This window comes from Rana temporaria, chromosome 8 (genome assembly GCF_905171775.1).
Source record: "Rana temporaria chromosome 8, aRanTem1.1, whole genome shotgun sequence".
Classification (NCBI taxonomy): Eukaryota; Metazoa; Chordata; class Amphibia; order Anura; family Ranidae; genus Rana; species Rana temporaria.
Window position 1 is genome coordinate 59,425,767 of NC_053496.1, and position 23,999 is coordinate 59,449,765.

General features: G+C 42.6%; 1 protein-coding gene across 1 annotated transcript in view; it reads right to left on the reverse strand.

Annotated features, from left to right (window-relative positions):
- The window catches only part of NEURL1 (neuralized E3 ubiquitin protein ligase 1), a 354,357-nt gene extending 331,677 nt beyond the window's left edge, over positions 1-22,680 (reverse strand). The window contains exon 1 of the mRNA XM_040361853.1: positions 22,231-22,680. Coding sequence (XP_040217787.1) covers positions 22,231-22,321 — 91 coding nt within the window. The 5' untranslated portion in view covers positions 22,322-22,680. The remainder of the gene's footprint in view (positions 1-22,230) is intronic.
- Between the last annotated feature and the right edge of the window lie 1,319 nt (positions 22,681-23,999).

Sequence of the window (23,999 nt, forward strand, 5' to 3'; positions counted from 1 at the left end):
GCATAATAAAAAATATATAATGCAACATGAATAAACATGTATATAAATGAAACTCATCATAAAGGAGGATGAGAAAAGGAGGCTCCTAACACATGATCAAACTGCGATTAAATTAAAATAAAAGATAAAACCTAACTAGCAATGATTTAAAAATTATAGACAAACCAACCAGAGTATTAACTATTATTAATAATAAAAAAGCTGCGCTAAATAAAAAATTGTGATAAATAGGATGAACCTATGAGTGAAACGTCAACACATAAAAATAAAAATTGAATGTAGTTATATAAAGGATGACATAGGTTAAACACATAAATAAAAATCAATCGTAATGTGTAAAGTGAACCAGTGATCCGTGGAGTCACATACAGTCCATCATAAAGTGATATGATCCATAAAAGTCCCAAAATATAATGAATATTCAGGCTCTAAATCTCCAAGTGAAAGATGAAATCCACAGCATCCAGAAAGCAACCATCCCTATAAGGCTTTCCCTGGTGGAGATTCGTGTGGAGGCCATCAGTATTACATGTGATTGTGATCTCCTGTAATAAGAGATCATTTTGAGCTGGTAAGAGGCAGTGTGTTATCAAGGTGGAGGTTCTTTTCTATCCCCACTTTTCTGGATGCTGTGGATTTCATCTTTCACTTGGAGATTTAGAGCCTGAATATTCATTATATTTTGGGACTTTTATGGATCATATCACTTTATGATGGACTGTATGTGACTCCACGGATCACTGGTTCACTTTACACATTACGATTGATTTTTATTTATGTGTTTAACCTATGTCATAACTACATTCAATTTTTATGCATATGTTGATGTTTCACTCATAGGTTCATCCTATTTATCACAATTTTTTATTTAGCGCAGCTTTCTTTTTTATTATTTATCTTGTTTAGTTTTGTATAACACATATAGTTGCCTGCTTGATATCCATCGAACGAGCGCAGTATCTGTTTCCACTATTAACTATTATTGATAAAAAAAAATTATATCCCAATCGACATTTAAGCCGAAAGGGGTATAACATTTTAGGTCGTAAATTCAGCAATTTTAAAGCTTGGAAATTTCTCGCGTGGACGTACTGCCTCGCCAATGAGGATTGAACCTGTCGATAGCTATAAAAATGGTTCCCTTAGGGTTCCTTTTATAGCATCCCAAATAATGTCGGGAAACGGAATGCTTCAAAAAACCTTTCCTGATATTCGTAATATGTTCATTGACCCGAACATGCATGGCACGTGTAGTACGGCCTACATATTGAAGGCCACATGGGCAAATCAGCAGGTAAACCACATTCAGAGAAGAGCAAGTAATGAAGGTGTTAATATCATAAACTCTGCCTGTGGTGTGTGATTTAAACTGACAATATATTACATTTGTAGATTTGGGTTTAATACCACTTTAACAGGTATAACTTTATTCAGTAAGACAAAAAACAATATGCAAACATCTTTGAGTGTTTCTGTCAATATGCCAGCACATTATGGCAAAAGTTACGCAGGCAACATTCATTCAATCATCCATCAGTAGACCAAAGATCCAAAAACAGAGCACAGCATTGCTAGCCTTCCTATCACTAAATACAAACTGCCTGGCTATCATGCATCTATTTGCATCTATATTTGCAGATTCACTAAGAACAGGTAAGCTGAACAGGCATCCCTCATTTCATTGCTTGCAAACATTTTTTTTTATCAATTGCAGCAATAGAAGTCTGCATATTCCTCTCATTACAGGTTATCCTAAAGGAATTTCTAAACCATCATACACAAGCAACTCACAGTTTAGGAGCTTAAAAAATGTACCATCTTTATCTATAGTTAGCAGGGATTCCAATGTTTAAATGTAGGCGTATAAAACAGTATTAGATCCTCAGAGCTGGGAAGAAGATGCTATAGAACAAGCCTAACTGGTGATATCATCCTGCAGTGTGTCTGAGTCATAATCCAGGTTTCAAAAGGATGGTTAATCAGTCTCTACTAATATGTGACTGCTTGGCTACATGTGTTGGGTAACACGGCAAGAATATGAAAGGACAACAGAAAAGGGAAAGCGTGGGATGCTCACTGAAACTTCTTTGGAGAGTTTGAATCCTTGCAGTATAACAAAGGCCTTTCTGCTAGTGTAGCTCTGGTAATGAGAGAAGGTGCGGACTAAAACATTTCAGCAAAAGGGCAATGCTGATTTATCCCATTGACTAAAGAGACCACCAGGCAGCAACTATTCTCCAATATGAAATATTTAAAAGGTATTCAGAGCTCTGATCTAACGAGCACGACCTATTGGTTACACATAGCAGATACTGCTTTTGTTTGGCCTAAACAAACAAGAGGGGTAAAGTTTGGGCAGTAAGTGCATTACAGATTGCCAAGAGTTTTGGTGGATTCAGCAAACTCTACATAAGACAAAAAGGTTTGTGGAGGTGCCTGATAATTTATACACACCTTCGACTTTTTTCCCCCTACCATTTCTTTAAATAATTGGAGCACATTTGCCTGGGATTGTCCCATGTTTGATCAAGCATAGAGAAGACTTTATTCAAGTCAGAAAAACACACAACAGCAAGTGCAGTTATGTATTAATTAAAAATACAACTATTAAATACAATATAAGCATCCACATTTGTCCTAATGTCAGCCTCCTATCAAAGAGAACACAGGTTATTTGGGCATGCTTGCATGGGTTTGCAGCTGCCATCCCTCTTTTAATTTTCAGTCACATTAGTGATTATGTGAGCTTTTAAAATATTAGGGGTATTGCCCATTTTGAATTTTCTGCACACCTTGGGCCAGATCCTCAAACGAATTATGCCGGCGTATCTATGGTAACGCCGCGTAATTTCAAAGGTCCCGCGTCGTATCTCTGTTTTGTATCCACAAAACAAGATACAACGGAATCTGGGCTCGATCCGACAGGCGTACGTCTTAGTACGCCGTCGGATCTTAGGTGCATATTTACGCTAGCAGCTAGGTGGCGTTTCCGTCGAATTCCGAGTTGAGTATGCAAATTAGCTAGATACGGCGATCCACGAATGTACGTCCGGCCGGCGCATTTTTTTACGTCGTTTGTGTTCGGCTTTTTCCGGCGTATAGTTACCCCTGCTATATGAGGCGTATCCTATGTTAAGTATGGCCGTCGTTCCCGCGTCGAATTTTGAAAATGTTACGTTGTTTGCGTAAGTCGTTCGCGAATAGGGCTTTGCGTAGAATGACATCACCGTCGTAAGCATTGGCTTGTTCCGGTTTAATTTCGAGCATGCGCACTGGGATACCCCCACGGAAAATACTTAATTTACGTCGGGTCACGACGTATTACCATAAAACACACCCCCATCACATAGATTTTAATTGCGCGCCCTTAAAGTTGCGGCGGCGTAGCGTTACTAGGATATGCTACGCCTGCATAACAATACGATCCGCTACGTGGATCTGGCCCCTTGTGAACAGGTAAAAGAATGAACAATAAGGTGTGGTGTAATTTTCCAGAAGGTGTATATAAAGTATATAGGCTAATTTAACTACTTCTTGCCTGCCAACAGTAAAGTCGCCTCATAAACAGCACCCATTTCTCTGACAAGGGCATGCAAATTGTTATTTTTTGTGTGTGTATGATTCCAAATATATATATATATATATATATATATATATATATATATATATATATATATATATATATATATATATATGTACAGTACTGACCAAAAGTTTGGACATTATTTTCATGACTATGAAAATTGTAGATTCACACTGAAGGCATCAAAACTATGAATTAACACATGTGGAATTATACATAACAAAAAAGTGTGAAACAACTGAAAATATATTTCATATTCTAGGTTCTTCAAAGTAGCCACCTTTTGCAGCAGACACATCTCTAGAACTGTTAAGAGGAAACTGTGTGAATCAGGCCTTCATGGTAGAATATATGCTAGGAAACCACTGCTAAAGAAAGGCAACAAGCAGAAGAGACTTGTTTGGGCTAAAGAACACAAGGAATGGACATTAGACCAGTGGAAATCTGTGCTTTGGTCTGATGAGTCCAAACTTGAGATCTTTGGTTCCAACCCCCGTGTCTTTGTGCGACGCAGAAAAGGTGAACGGATGGACTCTACATGCCTGGTTCCCACCGTAAAGCATGGAGGAGGAGGTGTGATGGTGTGGGGGTGCTTTGCTGGTGACACTGTTGGGGATTTATTCAAAATTGAAGGCATACTGAACCAGCATGGCTACCACAGCATCTTGCAGCGGCATGCTATTCCATCCGGTTTGCGTTTAGTTGGACCATCATTTATTTTTCAACAGGACAATGACCCCAAACACACCTCCAGGCTGTGTAAGGGCTATTTGACCAAGAAGGAGAGTGATGGGGTGCTGCGCCAGGTGACTACCTCTTGAAGCTCATCAAGAGAATGCCAAGAGTGTGCCAAGCAGTAATCAAAGCAAAAGGTGGCTACTTTGAAGAACCTAGAATATGAAATATATTTTCAGTTGTTTCACACTTTTTTGTTATGTATAATTCCACATGTGTTAATTCATAGTTTTGATGCCTTCAGTGTGAATCTACAATTTTCATAGTCATGAAAATAAAGAAAAGTCTTTGAATGAGAAGGTGTGTCCAAACTTTTGGTCTGTACTGTATATATTAGTAATATATAGTAAAGTATTCACTCACTGAACCCCCTTCACTTGTAATGCAGTCAGATACTACAGTAGTTTAAATTAATATTTGTGTTTCCAATCTATATGCAGTACCCCATAATAACAAAGCAAAACATTTTTAGAAATGTTTGTTGATTTTATTGAAAAGAAAAAACTAAAATATCACATGTACTTAAGCATTCAGACCCTTTACTTATTTCGTTGAAGCACCTTTGGCAGCAATTGCAGCCTTGAGTCTTTTTGGTTATGATGCGACAAGCTCTCAAGCTCAGTCAGGTTGGATGGAAATCGTTGGTGGACAGCCATTTTCAGGTCTCTCCAGAGATGTTCAATAGAGTTAAAGTCAGGGCTCTGGCTGGGCTACTCTAGGACATTCAAAGAGTTGTCCCTAAGCCTACTGTGTGGTCTTGGCTGTGTGCTTAGGATAATTGTCATGTTGGAAGGTGAACCGTCAGCCCATTCTGAGTGCTGTGAAACAGGTTTTCATTGAGGATATCTCTATACATTGCTCCATTTAGCTTTCCATCAACCCTGACCAGCCTCCTTGTCCCTGCTGCTGATAACCACCCCCACAGCTTGATGCTGCCACCACAATGCTTCAATGCTGTGGGGATGGTATTGGGCTGGTGATGTGCAGTGCCAGGTTGCCTCCTGACATAATGTTTAGATTTGAAGCCAAACAGTTCAATATTGCTATCATCAGACCAGAGAATCTTGTTCCTCACTGTCTCAGAGTGCCTTGGGTGCTTTTTTGCAAACTCCAAGCAGGGTTTCATGTGTTTTGCACGGAGGAGAGGCTTCCGTCTAGCCACTCTGCCATAAAGACCAGATCAGTGTAGGACTGCAGTGATGGTTGTCCTTCTGGAACTTTGTCCCATCTCTACACAAGATCTTTGAAGCTCAGAGTGACCCTCAGGTTCTTGGTCTTACTGAGGCTCTTCACCCCGATTGCTCAGTTTGGCTGGGTGACCAGCTTTCGTAAGAGTCCTGGTTATGTCAAATGTTTTCCATTTGAGAATTATGGAGGCAACTGTTCTCTTGGGAACCTTCAGTGTAGCAGAATGTTTTTTTTGTAGCCTTCTCCAGATCTGTGCCTTGCAATAATCCTGTCTCTAAGCTCTGCAGGTAGTTCCCTAAACCATACAGTATGCATTGTCAGCTGTCAGGCCTTATATAGAGAGGTGTGTGCCTTTCCAAATCATGTCGAAACAATTTGTGTAATTTACCACAGGTGGGCTCCAATCAAAGTGTAGAAACATCTCAATAACGATCAAGAGAAATGAGAGACACCTAAGCTACATTTAAAGTGTTGCAAAAGGTCTAAATACTTATACCTTGAGGCTGGTTTCACACTGGTATGACATGACAATCCTACGACTTTCATCCTACTTTGCTTTGCGACATCAGTCCTACATCGGTCCTACATTGGTCCTACATTGGTCCTACATCTATCTGACTTGAATGAATAGGATACTACTTTGATCCGACTTTGTGATAGTTTGACTTGTCTTTTGACCAATCAAAACAATCCCAGAGTGAGATAAATTCCTTTTACTGCTGCTGTAATCACCATGTCGGATGTCAAAAGTCGGATGGTAAGGACAAGGCCCCTTTCACATGGGGCGGATCAGTGATGATCCGCCCAGTGAACCTCTGCTTGCTCAGCGGGAATCGCTCCGTTGATCCCTGCTGAGCCGGCGGATGACAGGGCGGTCATTGGGTACATCCGCGCAATTGTCAGTTAAAGTAACGCAGTGCCGTATCAAAATAATGGCCTGGTCATTAACGGGGTAAAACCTTTTTTTTTTGCTCTTCATAAAGATGGCCTAGGCTATAAGAAGTTTGCCAAGACCCTGAAACTGAGTTGCAGTACGGTGGCCAAGACATACAGCAGTTTAACAGGACAGGTTCCACTCAGAACAGGCCTTGCCATGGTCGACCAAAGAAGTTGAGTGCACGTGCTCAGCATCATATCCATAGGTTGTCTTTGGGAAATAGATGTATGAGTGCTGCCAGCATAAAATTGGTCTGCATGGTTGTCGTCCCAGAAGGAAGCTTCTTCTAAAGATGATGCGCAAGAAAGCCTGCAAACAGTTTGCTGAAGACAAGCAGACTAAGGACATGAATTACTGGAACCATGTCCTGTGGTCTGATGAGGAGACAAAGATAAGCTTATTTGGATCAGATGGTGTCAAGCGTGTGTGGCGGCAACCAGATGAGGAGTACAAAGACAAGATTGTCTTGCAGTCAAGCATGGTGGTGGGAGTGTCATGGTCTGGGGCAGCATGAGTGCTGCCAACACTGGGGAGATACAGTTCATTGAGAGAACCATAAATGCCAGCATGTACTGTGACATACTGAAGCACAGCAGGATCCCCTCCCTTTGGAGACTGGGACACAGGGCAGTATTGCAACATGATAACAACCCCAAACATACCTCCAAGATGACAACTGCCTTGCTAAAGGGTAAAGGTGATGAACTGGCCAAGCATGTCTCCAGACCTAAACCCTATTGAGCATCTAAGAGACAACCTCAAACGGAAGTTGGAGGAGCGCAAGGTCTCTAACATTCACCAGCTCTGTGATGTCATCATGGAGGAGTGGAAGAGGACTCCAGGGGCAACCTGTGAAGCTCTGGTGAACTCCATGCCCAAGAGGGTTAAGGCAGTGCTGGAAAATAATGCTGGCCAGGCAAAATATTAACTATTTGAGCCCAATTTGGACATTTTCACTTAGGGATGTACTCACTTTTGTTGCCAGTATTTTAGACATTAATGGCTGTATGTTGTGCTATTTAGAGGGCACAGCAAATTAACACTGTTATACAAGTTGTACTCTCACTACTTTACATTGTAGCGAAGTGCAATTTCTTCAGTGTTGTCACATGAAAAGATAGAATAAAATATTTACAAAAATGTGGGGGGGGTGTACTCACTTTTGTGAGATACTGTATATATGTATATACACACACACACACACACACACACACACACACACAGTTATACAAACTGTCACATCTCTAGAATCTGGGAACTGCTTTGGACATGAAGACTGGTAAACCTATCAGACATGATTAGGTTACCAACACAGTTCAGTAACTTTTGGCCATTAAAAAGAAGCAGCACAGTAAAAGCAGAAGGACTTAAATAAATACCTGATTGGTTGATATTGGGTAGTACACATCACTTCTCTTTGCACCTTTTTATTAACAATAGGATCGATTATAGATTATAATATCTAATAGGAGACTAATATATAGAGTGGTTTCTGTATGGAATAAACTACGGTACGTCACGCCCAGCAATATCTCATCAATGCAGGCTTTATTCCATTTCACATTAGTGCAGCAATTAAAGCCTCTGTGACAGCATTTCTTTATGGTAAGAATACTGTTTCTCAAATGGTTGTTGTGTGGTTTAAAATTAAATAGTGCCTACCGAGGTAGGTGAAATTCTCTCTGGAGTAAGAGGGAAAAGCTTACCTATAAAAATAAATAGAGGCTTCAGATCAATACAGTGCTAAAAATAATACACCTGATTCATGCTTCAGCTGCTTTTGATTGACCCTGCGAATCTGTGTCATTTGGTCTGTATTTCAGTTACTGGAATATTATCAGTCTTATGCTCTGACATTTAGCGGCTTAGCTTATCTGAAATAAAAGGGGTCCTCAAACTCCAGGCACAGACCGCTACTGGGTCATGGCCTGTTAGAAACTGCAGGAGGTTTGATGTTTAATTTACAGCTATTCACTGACACAGAGGAGGGTGGGGCGGATGATCGCAGGAGCCGCCCCAGTGCCTGCCATTAATCTCCACTTACACCCCCGATGTCCCACCCAGCGGCTTCCGTTCCTGGTGATTGCGATTCACCACAGGGGACAGGGGCAGTCTGAGCTTACTTTTCTTTTTCTCTAGGACAGCGTATCAGCAAGAATGAGACACTGCGATGGCCCTTACTCAGCTATCGTGTGCATTGTTCAGCCCCCATGCAAAGCTCCCAACTGTCCCTGATTTCTAGGGACTGTCCCTGATTTGGAGCAATGTCCCTCTGTCCCTCGCTCCTCCTCATTTTTCCCTCATTTTGGTCTGATCTATAGAGATGTATATAAAATGCACTTTTTATCTATCAAAAAGTGTTTTCCAGCGCTAAGTGTGGACTTTGCAGTTTCTTCTCAGCTCTCATCAAGCGCCCTAGACGGCGAAGAATTAGAGGTAACATGCCTTTCAAATCAAACCAGCAGCTCCTTCGGGGGTAGTGCTACTCGTGGAGGCTCGTCCAGGATTTGAACCCAGGACCTCTCGCAAACAGAACTGAGTCTTTTTATTTCGCCATTGAGAGTCTGAAATTTGTCGAGGTGTTGGACTGTGCTTAAGAAGAAGGGGTTAAGGTCAGGTGTTGGCTAAAGGAGAAGAGGCGCAATGGAGTGACGTGTTCAAGCAACGTGCCCAGAAAAGAACTCAAAGTGGGAGAAGCTACCCACCCCTGCGTGAGACTCAGGTGAGTTTGGCGCCAAAGAGACAGTGTGATTTGCCCATCCTGGAGAGAGGACTGTGTGCAAGTATGTCGGTGTACCCAACGCCATCCGAGAGGCTGAGGCCTATCATGTCCTTCGCTGAAGCCAGCACAATTCCTGTTCCCACCGGAGCTTCACTAACGGACACTGGAATTCGTATGAAGTCGTATGGGCGTTTTGTGCTATACACGAGCGGCAGCGTGGAGGCGCTCGGCGTGTCTTGCCCCAGATGTATGGAGCTGACAATCCGGATCTAACAATCCGCACCTAACTGTTTATCCGATGTGCGAGGTGCAGTGAGTACCTCTTCAAGGTGGATCAGCACACAGAGTCGCCCTGTGCTTATCCAGCTTAGATTGGGTCACAGGGACTGTTATTGTGGAGGAAGTCACTCCCTGGCCCGCTACTGCTACTGCTGCCTACTTCAACTTCGGCTGCCACACCAATTGTGTCTCCCACCATGAGTGACTGTGGTAAAAGTGAGAGAGATGTGCCTGCAGTGACTGTGGATGCTGCTATGGAGACTGCCTGAATGGCGATGGTGCCCACTCGTCTCGCCGCCAAGAAGATGGGCTATGTGAAGGCCCCCCATGGCCGTGGTCGAGGCCTACCCCTGCGCATACCGGGACCGGACTCCAGGGAGGATGTTGCCCCTGTCAAGGCCAAGAGAAGGACTGGAAAGCAGGCTGGGGACATTGTGTCAAAAGTTGTGCTCACTTGTTTGCCTGCAGAGGAGTACACAAGTTCCGAGTTAGATTCCTCTTCTGATGCAGGGGACGACCATTGGTTTGAGCCAGAGTTGCCAGAACTGACATGGGGTAAAGGGTTTCGTGCTGCAACTGCCCGCAACTCCAGAGCATGCTCACCACTGGACTCGGGGGATACAAGGCCACGGGGGGTATATCCCGCAATTAAACTGGGAGGTCATAGTCGATAAAGGTATCGTCACCGGAGGGAAAGATGTGCCTCCTACTATGACCCCTGTTCTCAAAAGGTCTTCTGAGGCCTGTGTAATGCCAGGACTGGGACACTCCCGCACACTACCAAAGCTTGTCCATCTACAAAGGATTATAATCAAAAAAGTGGCCCTTGATTATGGATGGGAGTTTCCCTATGTGCCCAAGGCTCTCCTGAAAGAGATAGAGGACGATCGATAGGAATGGTGTCAAGAAGCCATCTGGGATCACCTTAAAGTGCCGAAGCCGTCCCGGGACTTTAAGTTGACTTTTATCCTCACCCACCGGTTTGAAAGTTGTCGGGACACTTGGAGCTATGGCCGGCACATCTACAGTAATCGGGTGGTCATTAAAAGGCCTGGAAAAGATAACCGGATCTACTCGATCACCACTCTTGATAACCAAGGGAAGACCCTTACTTACTTTGCCGGATCCCAGGTTCTACCTGTGAAAAGAATTAAACAGTGAAAGAAAAAAAGGGAACTCACTCATGGGGGTTTGTTGTTTTTTTCTCCCCCTCCTCCTTTGAAGAAGTCCACTCAGGAACTATACTTTTCCCACACTACTGGGATGTGTTTGACTCTTGGGGGAACATAAGTACCTAGACACTTAGATTAGGGCCTTTGAGGACTTCGTTGGTCAAGAAAAAAAAAAAAAAAGAAGAAGAATATACTCGTTGGCAGAACTTGGTGTGCAATGTGATCAGGAATGAAGTACCTGTTCTGGAGAGCACCGAGCACAAGGCTGGTATCCCAGGAGAGGCCTAAGACTTGAAGGACACACCATTACTGAAAGGCTGGATGATGGTCGCCTGTCAGTACTGAATTGACTAAAGTTTATACAAGAAAGATCCAGGTGCTTAATCCTGAGTTGAGAAAGATTCTGAACTGAGAATATCTCCATCTTTGGGAAGGTCTGTGGCAGAAACTTTGCTAAAGTTCTGTGTGACACTCTGGCTTCTAGGCTGGTGAGAGAGGCCTATCCAGGTGCACTATACCCACTCTGGCTAGAGTGGCAACGAAAGTTTATTGCTGGAACGTTTCCAAACCAAGTTGTACACCTGGACCTACTACTCATTGTTCCTTCTACTTCTTCTACTGCTACTTTTATCATTTTGCCCCGGTAATAAAGCACAGAAAAATACATCTAAACTGTGGACATTGCATTTTTTTCTCGGCTCTCATCAAGCACCCTAGACTGCAAAGAATTAGAGGTAACATGCCACCCAAATCAAACCAGCAGCTCCTTTGGAGGTAGTGCTACATCTGTATGGCAATTATTTACAACTGTTGTGAGAAAAGATAAAATAAAACCCAACTCCCAGAAGTGAGAGTCTTTTCCATTGACATTCATGCTTTCAAATTGTGCCTCTAAACCTAGCATAACCTGTCAGATCCTATCAGTTTTGTTTATTTCTCATGTAAATAGAAAACCACAGGCATTACCAGGCACATGAAGCTGAAGGGTGGAAAATGAACACTGACCTGATATTATACAAACAATAATATTTACAGCGCTCTACAGCTTAATGCATACAATTTAAACAACAATATATAAAGTGTCCACTTCGGTGTATCACACCAATTTATAAATATACCTTCAATGTATCACACTAGAATCCAGTGTATTGCACCAAGTAAAGTCTATTATTTTTCATAACACTACACCATAACTCGCAGATCTGCTTCTCAAAAGTATTTAGCCAGTCGATTCAGTTTAAAATGAAACTGTGCTATTTTGCACCACCTGGCTACTGAATTAAAATGTATTTATAGTGATGCAATACTTGGTCTGTATTACACAGTAAAACTTCCTTTACTGACCTTAAAAGGCCAACTGTAGCCAGAAATCATTTAGTGTAATCACATCCTTTCTAATAGCCACAAATTCCCATTGAATTTCCATTTCTGCCCAACAAAAGCAGTCAATACTAAAATAATATCATCACATTACCCCAAACGGACTTGACATAATGTAGGATGAATAAATGGGGAATCCAGATTTGAAAGCGTGACACATTCATTACAATTCTGTGAGAGATGAAAGAAATACAAACCACACAGATAAATCCTGGACTTAGGAGCCTCTAAAGACAAAACAAGCTAGCACAACAGTTTTAGGAACTCATGAAGTAATTTCTTGTTCTACAGATCACAGAACATTAGTATAACCACTGAGTTGTAGATATAACAAATATGTGTAGCTACAATGATACATAAGCGAAAAAATAATAAATCTACCCCTTTGCAGTCAAACTCTAAAGTTTCCTTGGTGTTGAGTGCAAATCTTGCTCTGCACTGGTATTCTGCGCATGTACAGTGCCTTGAAAAAGTATTCATACCCCTTAAAATTTTCTACATTTTGTCATGTTACAACCAAAACCGTAAATGTCATTTATTTGGATTGTATGTGATAGACCAACACAGAGCGGAACATAATTGTGAAGTGGAAGGAAAATGTTAAATGGTTTTCATATTTTTTTACAAATAAATATCTGAAGAGTGTGGCGTGCTTTTGTATTCAGCCCCCTTTACTCTGATACCCCTAACTAAAATCTAGTGGAACCAATTGCCTTCAGAAATCACCTAATTAGTAAATAGAGTCTACCCGTGTGTAATGTAATCTCAGTATAAATACAGCTGTACTGTAAAGGCCTCAAAGGTTTGTTAGATAGAAAACCTTAGTGAACAAACAGCATCATGAAGTTCAAGGAACAAACCAGACAGGTCAGGGATAAAGTTGTGGAGAAATTTAATTAAAGCAGGGTTAGGTTATAAACAGATATCCCAAGCTTTGAGCATCTCACAAAGCACTGTTCAATCCATCATCGGAAACTGGAAAGCGTATGGCACAACTGCAAACCTACCAAGACATGGCCATCCACCTAAACTGACAGGCCGGGCAAAGAGAGCATTAATCAGACAAGCAGCCAAGAGGCCCATGGTAACTCTGGATGAGCTGCAGAGATCTACAGCTTAGGTGGGAGAATCTGTCCACAGGACAACTATTAGTTATCACTCCACAAATTTTGGTACAATGAAATGGTTTAGATCAAAGAATGGCCCAGTCAAAGTCCAGACCTAAATCCAATTGAGAATCTGTGGAAAGACTTCAAAATTAATGTTCACAGATGCCCTCCATCCAATCTGACAGAACTTGAGCTATTTTGCAAAGAAGAATATGCAACGCTGGTAGAGACATATGCAAATAGACTTGCAGCTGTAATTGTAGCGAAAGGTGGTTCTACAAATTATTGACTCAGGGGGGTTGAATACACACCACACTTTTCAGATATTTATCTGATTTTTTTTTTTTAATAATGTATCATTTTCCTTCCACTTCCCAATTATGTGCCACTTTGTGTTGGTCTATCACATAAAATCCCAATAAAATACATTTACGTTTTTGGTTGTAACATGACCAAATTTGAAGGGGTATGAATACTTTTTCAAGCCACTGTACACGTTATTTACCCTTTTTAGGCAGCAATTATGAAATATTTTATAGACTGCAGTTTACCAGTCCTTAGATGTGGTGGCTGCATTCGTTTTCCTCTGGTGATCCAGCCAGTAACACACCTTCAGCTTCAGGCAGGGTGGCTACGATCACTATTGCACTGTACAAGCAGAACCTGATTTAGGAACATTTGAGTTACAAATGACTTGTACTTACGAACGGAGGGGAAAACAGCAAGGGATGGGGAAATCTACCCCTAGGAAGGGAAATTCACTTCTGTGAGGCCCCGTACACACGACCAGTTTCCTCGGCAGAATTCAGCTTCCGACCGAGTTTCTGGCTGAATTCTGCCGAGAAACCCGGCCGTGTGTACACTTTCGGCCGAGGAAGCCGACGAGGAGCTCGGCGAGGAAATAGAGAACATGTTCTCTATTTCCTCGTTGTTCTATGGGAGCTCTCGCCCCGCCGAGCTCCTCGGCGGCTTCAGTGCTGAACTGGCCGAGGAACTCGATGTGCTTGGCACGTCGAGTTCCTCGGCCGTGTGTACGAGGCCTAAGAGTAATAATGGGAAAACTGTGTCTCCGTTGAAGCTTTATCACCAATCCTAGTTTCCACGACAACCCAAAATTTTCAAAACCCACTTGTCACAGGAACAGAAAGTGAGGAGGAATTTTCTGAACAGGGTCACAGACAGCAAAACAAACATTACAGGAGTGTAACCCTTCCCTATGCTATCCAAAAAAACGTAACCTACGCCCAGCCATATTCACGTACAACGTAAACTACGTAAAATACGCCGGCTTGTGTTCCCTGGTGCAGCCCTTTGCATGGATTACACCTCCTTTATGGGGCATAGCTTTACGCCGTATGTACAACTTACGCGCACCAGTCGTAGCCTGCGTCGGGCGCAAGTATGATCGTGAATTGGCGTATCTCCCTCATTTGCATATTTGAATAGAAAATTACTGGGAGCGCCACATGCGTCCAGCGTAAATATGTGCTCACTCTACACCGGCGTAGGCAAGTTACGTCGGTGGAATGGAGCCTGTTTTTAGGCGTATCTTAGTTTTGTGGGCACGGCGCTCAGATACGACGGCGCATATTTGCACTTACATGGCGTATCTCAAGATACGTCGGCGCGAGTGCTTTGTGAATCCGGGCCTTAGTCTTTTTCACTACTCCAGCCGGAGTAGAGGAAAAGTCTCTGCCACAGACCCTCCTTAGGATTGAAATAGCGGAGATAACCCTCCTCAAATGACTTTGGCCTGGATCTCCTTCAGGTAGTTTGCAGGTTACCGACTGACAGGTGATCAACGTCCAACCTCTCAGTACCCAGTTACCTTGATCCCCGGTGGATTGTCGAGACCCTATTGGATCGCCAGCCTCTCTTGGCTCTCCTCAGATGGACTCCCCACCGAACAGCTTCCTCTCACTGGTAACACGCTTAGGATCTTCTCAGGAATGGGGACCCAGTCAATAACTGGGGCCCAGCCACAGCTTTAAATGTTCCGGACAAACGTGGTCTCGGAACCAGAAACACTGCGTGACACGCGCACCCTGGCCTGGAAGGCCATTTCGCCTGGGCGCCGTGATGCAGTCACCCTAAAGGTTGGTGCCCCAGACCAATGGTGTCTGTCTCATAAATAACCTCCCAGGCATGCACAGCGAGGAAAACCCCTTCTGATAGGCTGCTGGGGAAAAGCACCCAAACCTCGACTCCACTGCTGCCACCTGTTGTCCTGGGGTGGGAACAGCACCCCAGAAACGACAGAATGAGCCCACAGTCAGTCAAGCTGAGACAGAGACCCAAATTTTAACTCTCTGACCCCCTGTAAATTTAACCTAGCACCAGTACTTAGAAGTAACCAGGTGCTACATACATTATATATGCAATTTTAAAGGCAGTTATCATGGAGCCCAATAAAAACACTTTTCATATTTCCTTGCTTCTACCCTGGAATTTTCATGAATCCCAGGAGTCTCAGAGTGAAGACTATCAAAGACAACCTGTCGCTGAGAGTTGTAAACATAAACTAAAATATCAGTGGTGTTAAAAAAAAAAAAAAAACATAAACTAAATTAAAGAGTAAATTTAAGGCCCCTTTCTCACTTGGCCAAAGTACCATGATTCTGCCTGCAATTCCAAATAGCGGTAAAACGCACAATGCGAGTCTGTGTGTCATTCATTCCTAATGTCACCCCCAAATGCATGGTTTTGCACATCAAAATGCACATTTAAAACTTACATGAAGCTTGTCGCTAATAAAAAAAAGGCCCAAGAGCTTCTTTTGCGCAACAAACACGTATAGGGCGGCCCATTTAAGCGAATGGGCTGCCCTAAGTGCACCATGCAGAATAGGGTGAGAATCACAAGATGTAAGCGGACCCTAATGGCCTGGCGTAAATTACCTAAAGTTACTGGTGCAACTGATTTTCTCATAGCATAGATTCTTATGCACCAAGTGATCACAGCATACACTTTCATTTTATAACACCAACACTTCTCAGGACCCCCACTGGCGCTCCTAGTGCTGTGTCCATAAGACACACAGAGAGGGGCTTGGCCCCGCCCCCACTCATTTGTCCCTGCCTCTGATTGACAGCAATTGAAGCCAACGGCTTCGGCTCTCATGCATATCGCTGGATCGAAATTGGGCTCAGATATGTATTCAAAGGGGGCTGCAGGGATAGTTGCTCGCAGAAGGTTTAAGTAAAAAACTTTCTACCTTTACTCTACACTTTAAGTGTTGATTGCTCTTGCCTACCTCTGGAAGAGGCTTCCAGAAATAGAATGGGAGGGTTAGCCACTGGGTTATGAATAGTTATCTGACCTCAGCCAATCCCTGGTAGGGGGACCAGAAGGTGTGGCTGGGGGAGAAAATAAAAGTTTGGAAGGGTCTGTTCAGAGCTCTCTCTCTCCTGGGGTCGTCCCCCCACTCTTGGAGGCAGCTTATACTATACTAAAGAGTTGTAGATTTTAAAGCCTCAACATGCGCTGGACTGAGGGCCTTGGGGGAACTTGTACTTAAATAAACTTGCTGGAATACACTGCTGCCTGTGATAGCTTGGTTAGAATAGGGAAACCTTTCACTGAAGAGTATCACAGGGAAGCTGGTTGGGCGCTGTCTCTAAACATTGTGAGCAGGACCATGCCTAGAGTTCCAGGTGTGCTTGTGCTTTGAGGGTTAGACGCCAGAGGTTGGTACAAGTACTCTGGCTGCTCCTACAGAGTCTCAGACTAGCTGGCTGCCCCCTCTACCTCTAGCATTACTTAAGGGTGCTACTGACTTTGCTTGAGAATCTGTCCTCTAATGCTTGTGCATGCTTTATTTTCGTTTTTGTTGCGGTCGAATGTGCCTAATTTTAACTCTATTAGTCCAATATTATTCTACATAAAGAGAAAAGATTCGACATAGAGAGAAAAGATTCGACATTATAGAGACATGAAGAAGAGATTCGACATAGAGAGAATAGATTCAAGATTATAGAGACATGAAGATTCGACGAAGTAGCTAAAAACATACGACCGCAGCGAGCCGACATTTATGGTGAAATGCTCCGCCCATAGGCTATAGAAGAATTCTAATGTTGGTTGACTAGTAATAATAATTAATAAATATAATTATTATTAGTCATACAACATTAGAATTCTACTATAGCTTGTAGGCGGAACATTGATGCAAAAAACCTGATGCTCATCAGTAATAACTCAATCATCTACAATGCCTGGATATGACTGGTAACTGCAGATAACTATCTTGTGCTAAGCTGACCATAGATTTCAGATGTTTCTTTATTAATTTGTAAGTTCATCGTGGTTTACAAGTATTATTGAGTGGGAACTGTTTCTGACTTACTGCAGGGCCACAGGTATTCTAATTTGTAAGATGAACTGTTTTTATTGACAGTATTCTATGGACACCCTTAAGTATATGTCCAGTTAAAATTATTTTTAGTTTTTGATTGAGTGGGGAAGCACTCTCAGATTTTTACTGCTGTCTAGTAGAGAAGGGGAAAGCCTAAATCTTCTGCATCGGACATTTAAAACAACGTTTTTAAACCCACGCATGCTCAGAAGCGAGTTATGAAGCGAACTTCAATGGAAAAAAGTGGTGAACGTAACCTCGCTTTGCTAGAGCATTGTGAAAAAACGATGGTGTGTAGGCAACGTCGTTTTTGAAAATTGAAGTTTCAAAAACGTAGTTTTTTACTTCACAGAAAATTACATTTTTTTTCATCACATAAAGTGATGGTGTGTACGCGGCATAATGCTTGGTTCACACTGCTGCAACTAGAGTTGCCACCTCAGGTTCTGAGGCTAATTTAATGCAGCTAAGGCACCAAGTGGGTTTAATTACCATCTTAATCAGCCACAGAACCTGTGTAATTCATATGTGTTTGGTTTTAAAGGGATGAAGTGGCAACTCTAGCTGCAACCTGAAAGTCACACGTATTATGGTGTGACTTTGCCAGGCGACTTCCTGGTGACTTTAGTACTACTTTGATGTAACTTTGAAGGGACTTTCAGGGAATGTCTGGGTAATCTTCTTGTAATGTCAGATACAAATCACATCAAGATAGATGAGGATTCGACTTGGAGGAAACTTCCATTAAAATCTATGTGCACAAGTCAGATTAAAGTTGCCTTGAAGTAGTACAGGAACCTTTTCTAAAGTCGGAGCGACTTCAGTAGTGCTAATTGAGGAAGCTCTCTTTGACTAATATGGGATTTCACATGTCATGCAACTTAGGGTCTGACAAGTTGGATCTCAAGTTGCGGCAGTGTGAACCAAACCTTATTATCGACTGCAGGGTACAGCTGAGGCTAGCCATACACATCAACAAGAGCCGCACAAGAGAGATCAATAGATTCCCCTTATCCACACTAATCAGTGTGGATAAGGGGAATATCCCTCTTTTGTATTCTGGGAGCTGTTGCTCCCATGGCTCTCAGAATACCTGAACAGTGTCTGCATCTTATTGGCTGCAGTCACTATATCAGCCGAGAATTTTTAACCCAACTTTAATTTTCAGATCAAAGTTTGTTGAGCCATATGGTGCCATCATTCATTTAAAGCAACCCTGTCAAAATGTAAAAATCTTAACGTATGTGGCAATTTTTTTTTCAGATTTATCTTTACTGGGTGTAATGGCTTTGCATACATTTTAAACAAGAATTGCTCTTTAAAAGAGGAACACTTAGCAGTCCTTTAGTCTCTTGCAGGGCTTTGTCTGCTTCCGCTAACCAACAGTTTTGGGCAAGTCTGATGCGATCTCCCCTGCTGTGCTGTGGCTTTACGAGCTAGCCCCTAGTGGGTGGAACTACAGTATGCAGCAGGGGATGTAGCATCAGACACACATCTGTCACAGTGCAGTACAATAGAGCGAAGATTCTGTAGCGGGCCACTGGGCAGAGAGATATTTTTTATTTTTTCATAGGGTTTCTGGCTTAATGCATTTCAGGTTGAAACAGGGTCACCTGACTCGCTTTGGACTTCAAGCACAGCTTCAATTATTTTCAAACAATCAGAAGTGGAATAGTCAACAAATAGAACTCTAAACTAATTCATACACCTGTTCAGCAGAACACTACAAAATATGTATACAAGGAAGGCTCTTTGACGCTACAGAAAAACAAAACAAAATGATAAGGGTGTCTATTTGGGCATTAAATCGGTTGTATACCCGCGATGATTTTTTTATTTATTTTTTCACCTAAAAGGCAAAAGCCATAATGAGCTAGTATGCACCGCATACTAGCTCATTATGAAATACTTACCTCGGAACGAGGTGTAGAGAACTTACCTGGTCCACGCTGAGCGAGATGTCATCCGGGTATCGCCGCTCCAGCGATGTGATTGGCTGGAGCGGCGATGTCGTCACTCCCGGGCATGCGCGCGGGAGACTTCAATCCGGCAAGGTCCGGCGGCTGCCCGCCCTTTAGCCGAGGCTCCCCGCTGCGCATGCGCCGCTGCAATCAGCGGCGCATTGCGAGGGGAATATCTCCTAAGCCGTACAGGTTTAGGAGATATTCTTTATACCTACAGGTAAGCCTTATTATAGGCTTACCTGTAGGTAAAAGTGGTGGTAAAGACTTTACTATCACTTTAAGTAAGAAACAGTCTCCAATTTTCATTGCTGATAAGTGATCTGTGTCTTTTGATCTGGTGAATGTGAAAACACAACACTTGTGCTATAACGTTATATCATAGACTACCACTGCATCCCAAGTAATACTCCTAAACATTATATACAACTCACTTATATGAGTGAGTTAAGCAAAAATTCAGCAAAGGCAACACACATCTTCAATGTGTACAACAGGTATGAGTTTAAAAGCTTTTGTGGGACATTAATTCTTAGCTTGTTGTGCAAGCTTGACATATGACAAGTAAAACTAATCTTCACCAAGCCAAATTCAGACAAAGATTGAAGGAAAGTTGTGTATACCTAGGCATAGGAAGGCACATTTTTTATCTTATACCATTATTGAAAAAAGTGAGAAAATTAGCCATTCATAACACAGTGTACACTTTTTACATACATAGGAAGTGAGAATATTTATAATCTTATCTCTAAAAGCCAAACAAATTGCAGGTAAATCTGATAAATGTTTAAAATGTTATTAAAGTTGATCTGTATCCTACTTATAGTAAAAGAAGGTGCATGTGTGATGATTAACTTAATTCATTAATATAAGGATTGGAAAGACTGTGGCACATTGTAAATCATGTTACTGTAAGGTTACTAGTTCCAAGGGAACAAAAAGTTGGTATTTACTAAATATATTGCTAGTTTTCCAAATCACAGAAGCACTACAATCCCCCCACCCTACCCCCCCAAGAATGCACAGCACTGAAAGCAGAGAGAATAAATGGAGTCTCAATTTCACAAATGACAAAAGTGAGTACACCCTTGATGATAATGTCCAAATTGGGAGCAATTAGACATTTTCCCTCCCCAGTGTCATGTGACTCTTTAGTGTTACAAGGTCTCAAGTGTAAATGGGGAGCAGGTGTGTTAAATTTTGTGTTATCGCTCTGACTCTCTCACACTGGTCACTGGAAGTTCAACATGGCACCTCATGGCAAAGAACTCTCTGAGGATCTGAGAAAAATAATTGTTGCTCTACATAAAGATGGCCTAAGCTATAAGAAGATTGCCAAGACCCTGAAACTGAGCTGCAGAACAGTGGCCAAGACCATACAGGGGTTTAACAGGACAGGTTACACTCAGAACAGGCCTCATATCCAGAGGTTGTCTTTGGGAAATAGACGTATGAGTGCTGCCAGCATTGCTTCAAAGGTTGAAGGGGTGTGGGATCAGCCTGTCAGGGCAAATTAGTCTGCATGGCTGTCGTGCCAGAAGGAGCCTCTTCTAAAGTTGATGCACAAGCAGACTAAGGACATGGATAACTGGAACCATTTTGTGTGGTGTGATGAGATACATTTTTTTGGTTCAGATGGTGTCAAGCGTGTGTGGTGACAACCAAGTGAGGAGTACAAAGACAAGTGTGTCTTGCCTACAGTCAAGCATGGTGCTGGGAGTGTCATGGTCTGGGGCTGCATGAGTGCTGCCAGCACTGGGGAGCTACACTTCATTGAGGGAACCATGAATGTCAACATCTACTGTGACATACTGAAGCAGAGCATGATCCCCTCCCTTTGGAGACTGGGCCACAGGGCAGTATTCCAACATAACGACCCCAAACACACCCCCAAGACGACCACTGCCTTGCTAAAGAAGCTGAGGGTAAAAGTGATGGACTGGCCAAGCATGTCTCCAGATCCAAACCCTATTGAGCATCTGTGGGGCATCCTCAAACGGAAGGTGGAGAAGCGCAAGGTCTCTAACATCTACCAGCTCTGTGATGTCATCATGGAGGAGTGGGAGAGAACTCCAGTGGCAACCTGTGGAGCTCTGGTGAACTCCATGCCCAAGAGGGCTAAGGCAGTGCTGGAAAATAATGGTGGCCACACAAAATATTGACAGTTTGGGCCCAATTTGGAAATGTTTTACTTGTGGGTGTACTCACTTTTGTTGCCAGTGGTTTAGACATTAATGGCTGTGGCTGTGTGTTGAGTTATTTTGAGGAGACAGCAAATTGACACTGTTATACAAGCTGTACACTCTCTACATTGTAGCAAAGTGTAATTTCTCCAGTGTTGTCACATGAAAAGATATATATATATATATATATTGTGAGATACTGTGTATGTGTGTGTATGTGTATATATATATATGGCACACAGTAACCTCTAATTATAGCAGAGATAACAAGGCATAATAAAATTCAGCATTACGACTGCATTTCCTGGAGTCAATGAGTCCATATCTAGACATCTTGTGATAAAATAATCAAGATATTAATGTATACCCTGGAGCTGTACATGAATGTAAAAAAATGACATATCTGCAAAAGAAATGAGAGCAGAAAAGAGCAGCATCTCTGTGATGACATAATCCCAGCAAAGATGTGGATATGTGGAGAGGACACCTGTAGGGTTATAAGCATCTCTTGCCACTTGCAGGCACTTCAGCACTGGAGGTCCCTATTGTTCTCTTTCAGGAAGAGGGTGGGCTTGCTCGTGCACGATTCAGGGCTGGTATTAGACATTGGTTAGTTCATCTACCTACCTTTGATGTGGTGCTGCTGATGGACTCTGTGTAATCTTGTCTGGCTTCCCCTGGGAAATGTGGGAATGCTGCTGGACAAACTGTTACCCATGGCACCCAAATGTAGCGCAGTAGCCCCGTATGAAGAGAATGAGCCCAGGGAGAATGATGCAGAGCTGCTGCTGCTGCTGACAGATCAGTGCAAATCTTGTGTTTGTAGCTCCTTGTATCCTCTAATATATTCTTTTCTGCTACCGAGGGACTACAGCCCCCACTGTCTTCTTCCCTCCCTCCACCTTTGGTTGCTGTTGCTGCTGCTGTTTCTCCACTATGACCAGCTTTGGATCTCTGTTTTCTTTCCTTTAAGCTATTGCTGAGATCTTCCCTCTTAAATGAAAGTGCTGTGGGGACAGCTCCATGCCTGCTATCTGGTGCTCCTTCAGCCAGCAGAGCTGTCAGCTTCACTAGGCATCAGAGGCTGAGCCTGCTACCTGGCTTTGTCTCATAAATAAATAGGCAGACAATCAGCTGGCCAATCCAGTGCCCCTAACCGCCCCTTTTTTGTAAGCTGGAAACTTTTCTCATCATCAATACCTGCTGACTCTCGCCTATGCAAAAAAGTCTTACTCTTATCTAGACTTGTAAAACAATAAAAAGTCCAGAATATTCATTCAGTTATTTTTGGTTTCTATGCATTGTCCATCTTGTCTATCTTATAGTGTGTTTATAGATAGATATATAGATAGACAGACAGACAGAAGAAAAAAATTCAAGGGTTGCAGCACTTCACAAAAATGTATTACAAAATGATATATATTCAAAGGTGTTTCAGGAGATGTATATTATACACACACACATACAGTGCATGTATCAATAGTCATTGGCTCCAAGATCTACTGCCATATAAGGTTTGTGTAAGATTGATATGTGCCATGGTAAGGGATGCACCAAGATCTACTACAGTAAAAGGTATGTACAAGATTGGTATATGTGAAGGTAAGGCATGCACCAAGATCTACTGCCATATAGGGTATGTGCAAGGTTGGCTTGTGCCAAGGTAAGGCATGCACTGTAATCTACTGCCATAAAAGGTTGGTATGTGCCAAGGTGAGACACACTCCAAGATCTACTGCAATAAAAGGTATGTACAAGATTGGTATTTGCCAAGATAAGACATGCACCAAGATCTACTGCCATAAAAGGTATGTACACAGTTGGTATGCACCAAGGAAAGTAAAGTGCCAAGATCTACTGCCATAGAAGGTATGTGCAAGGTTGGTAGGTGCCAAGGTAAGGCGTGCGCTATAAGCTACTGCCATAAAAGGTATGTTCAAGGTTGGTATGTGCCAAGGTAAGTCATGCACCATGATCTACTGACATAAAAAGGTATGTGCAAAGTGTGTATGCACCAATGTAAGTCAAGTGCCATGGTCCACTGCCATAAAAGGTATGAGAATGATTGGGGACACTGCAAATGCCAGACTCCCATAGCTGAAAATGACTGTACAAGGCACGGAAGTGTTTAATTGGCTTGGAAAATGTAAAAGGCAAGCTATGTTTTCGTTATCAAATATTCAGATTGACAGTCTGGCAATTTTGGCATGTGTCACAGGGGCAGTTTTACTAACCCGGTCCTCCTCTACGCTGCTAGACTGGTCCCTGCAGCCTTTTCTCATCTGGCCTCTGATGCTTCAATGTCTCTGATGTCATCAGGACCAATGCAGGGGCCACATAGTAACCACAGCCTGGCATTGGACAATAGGATGCTGAGGGACCGTTCACTGTTGAAG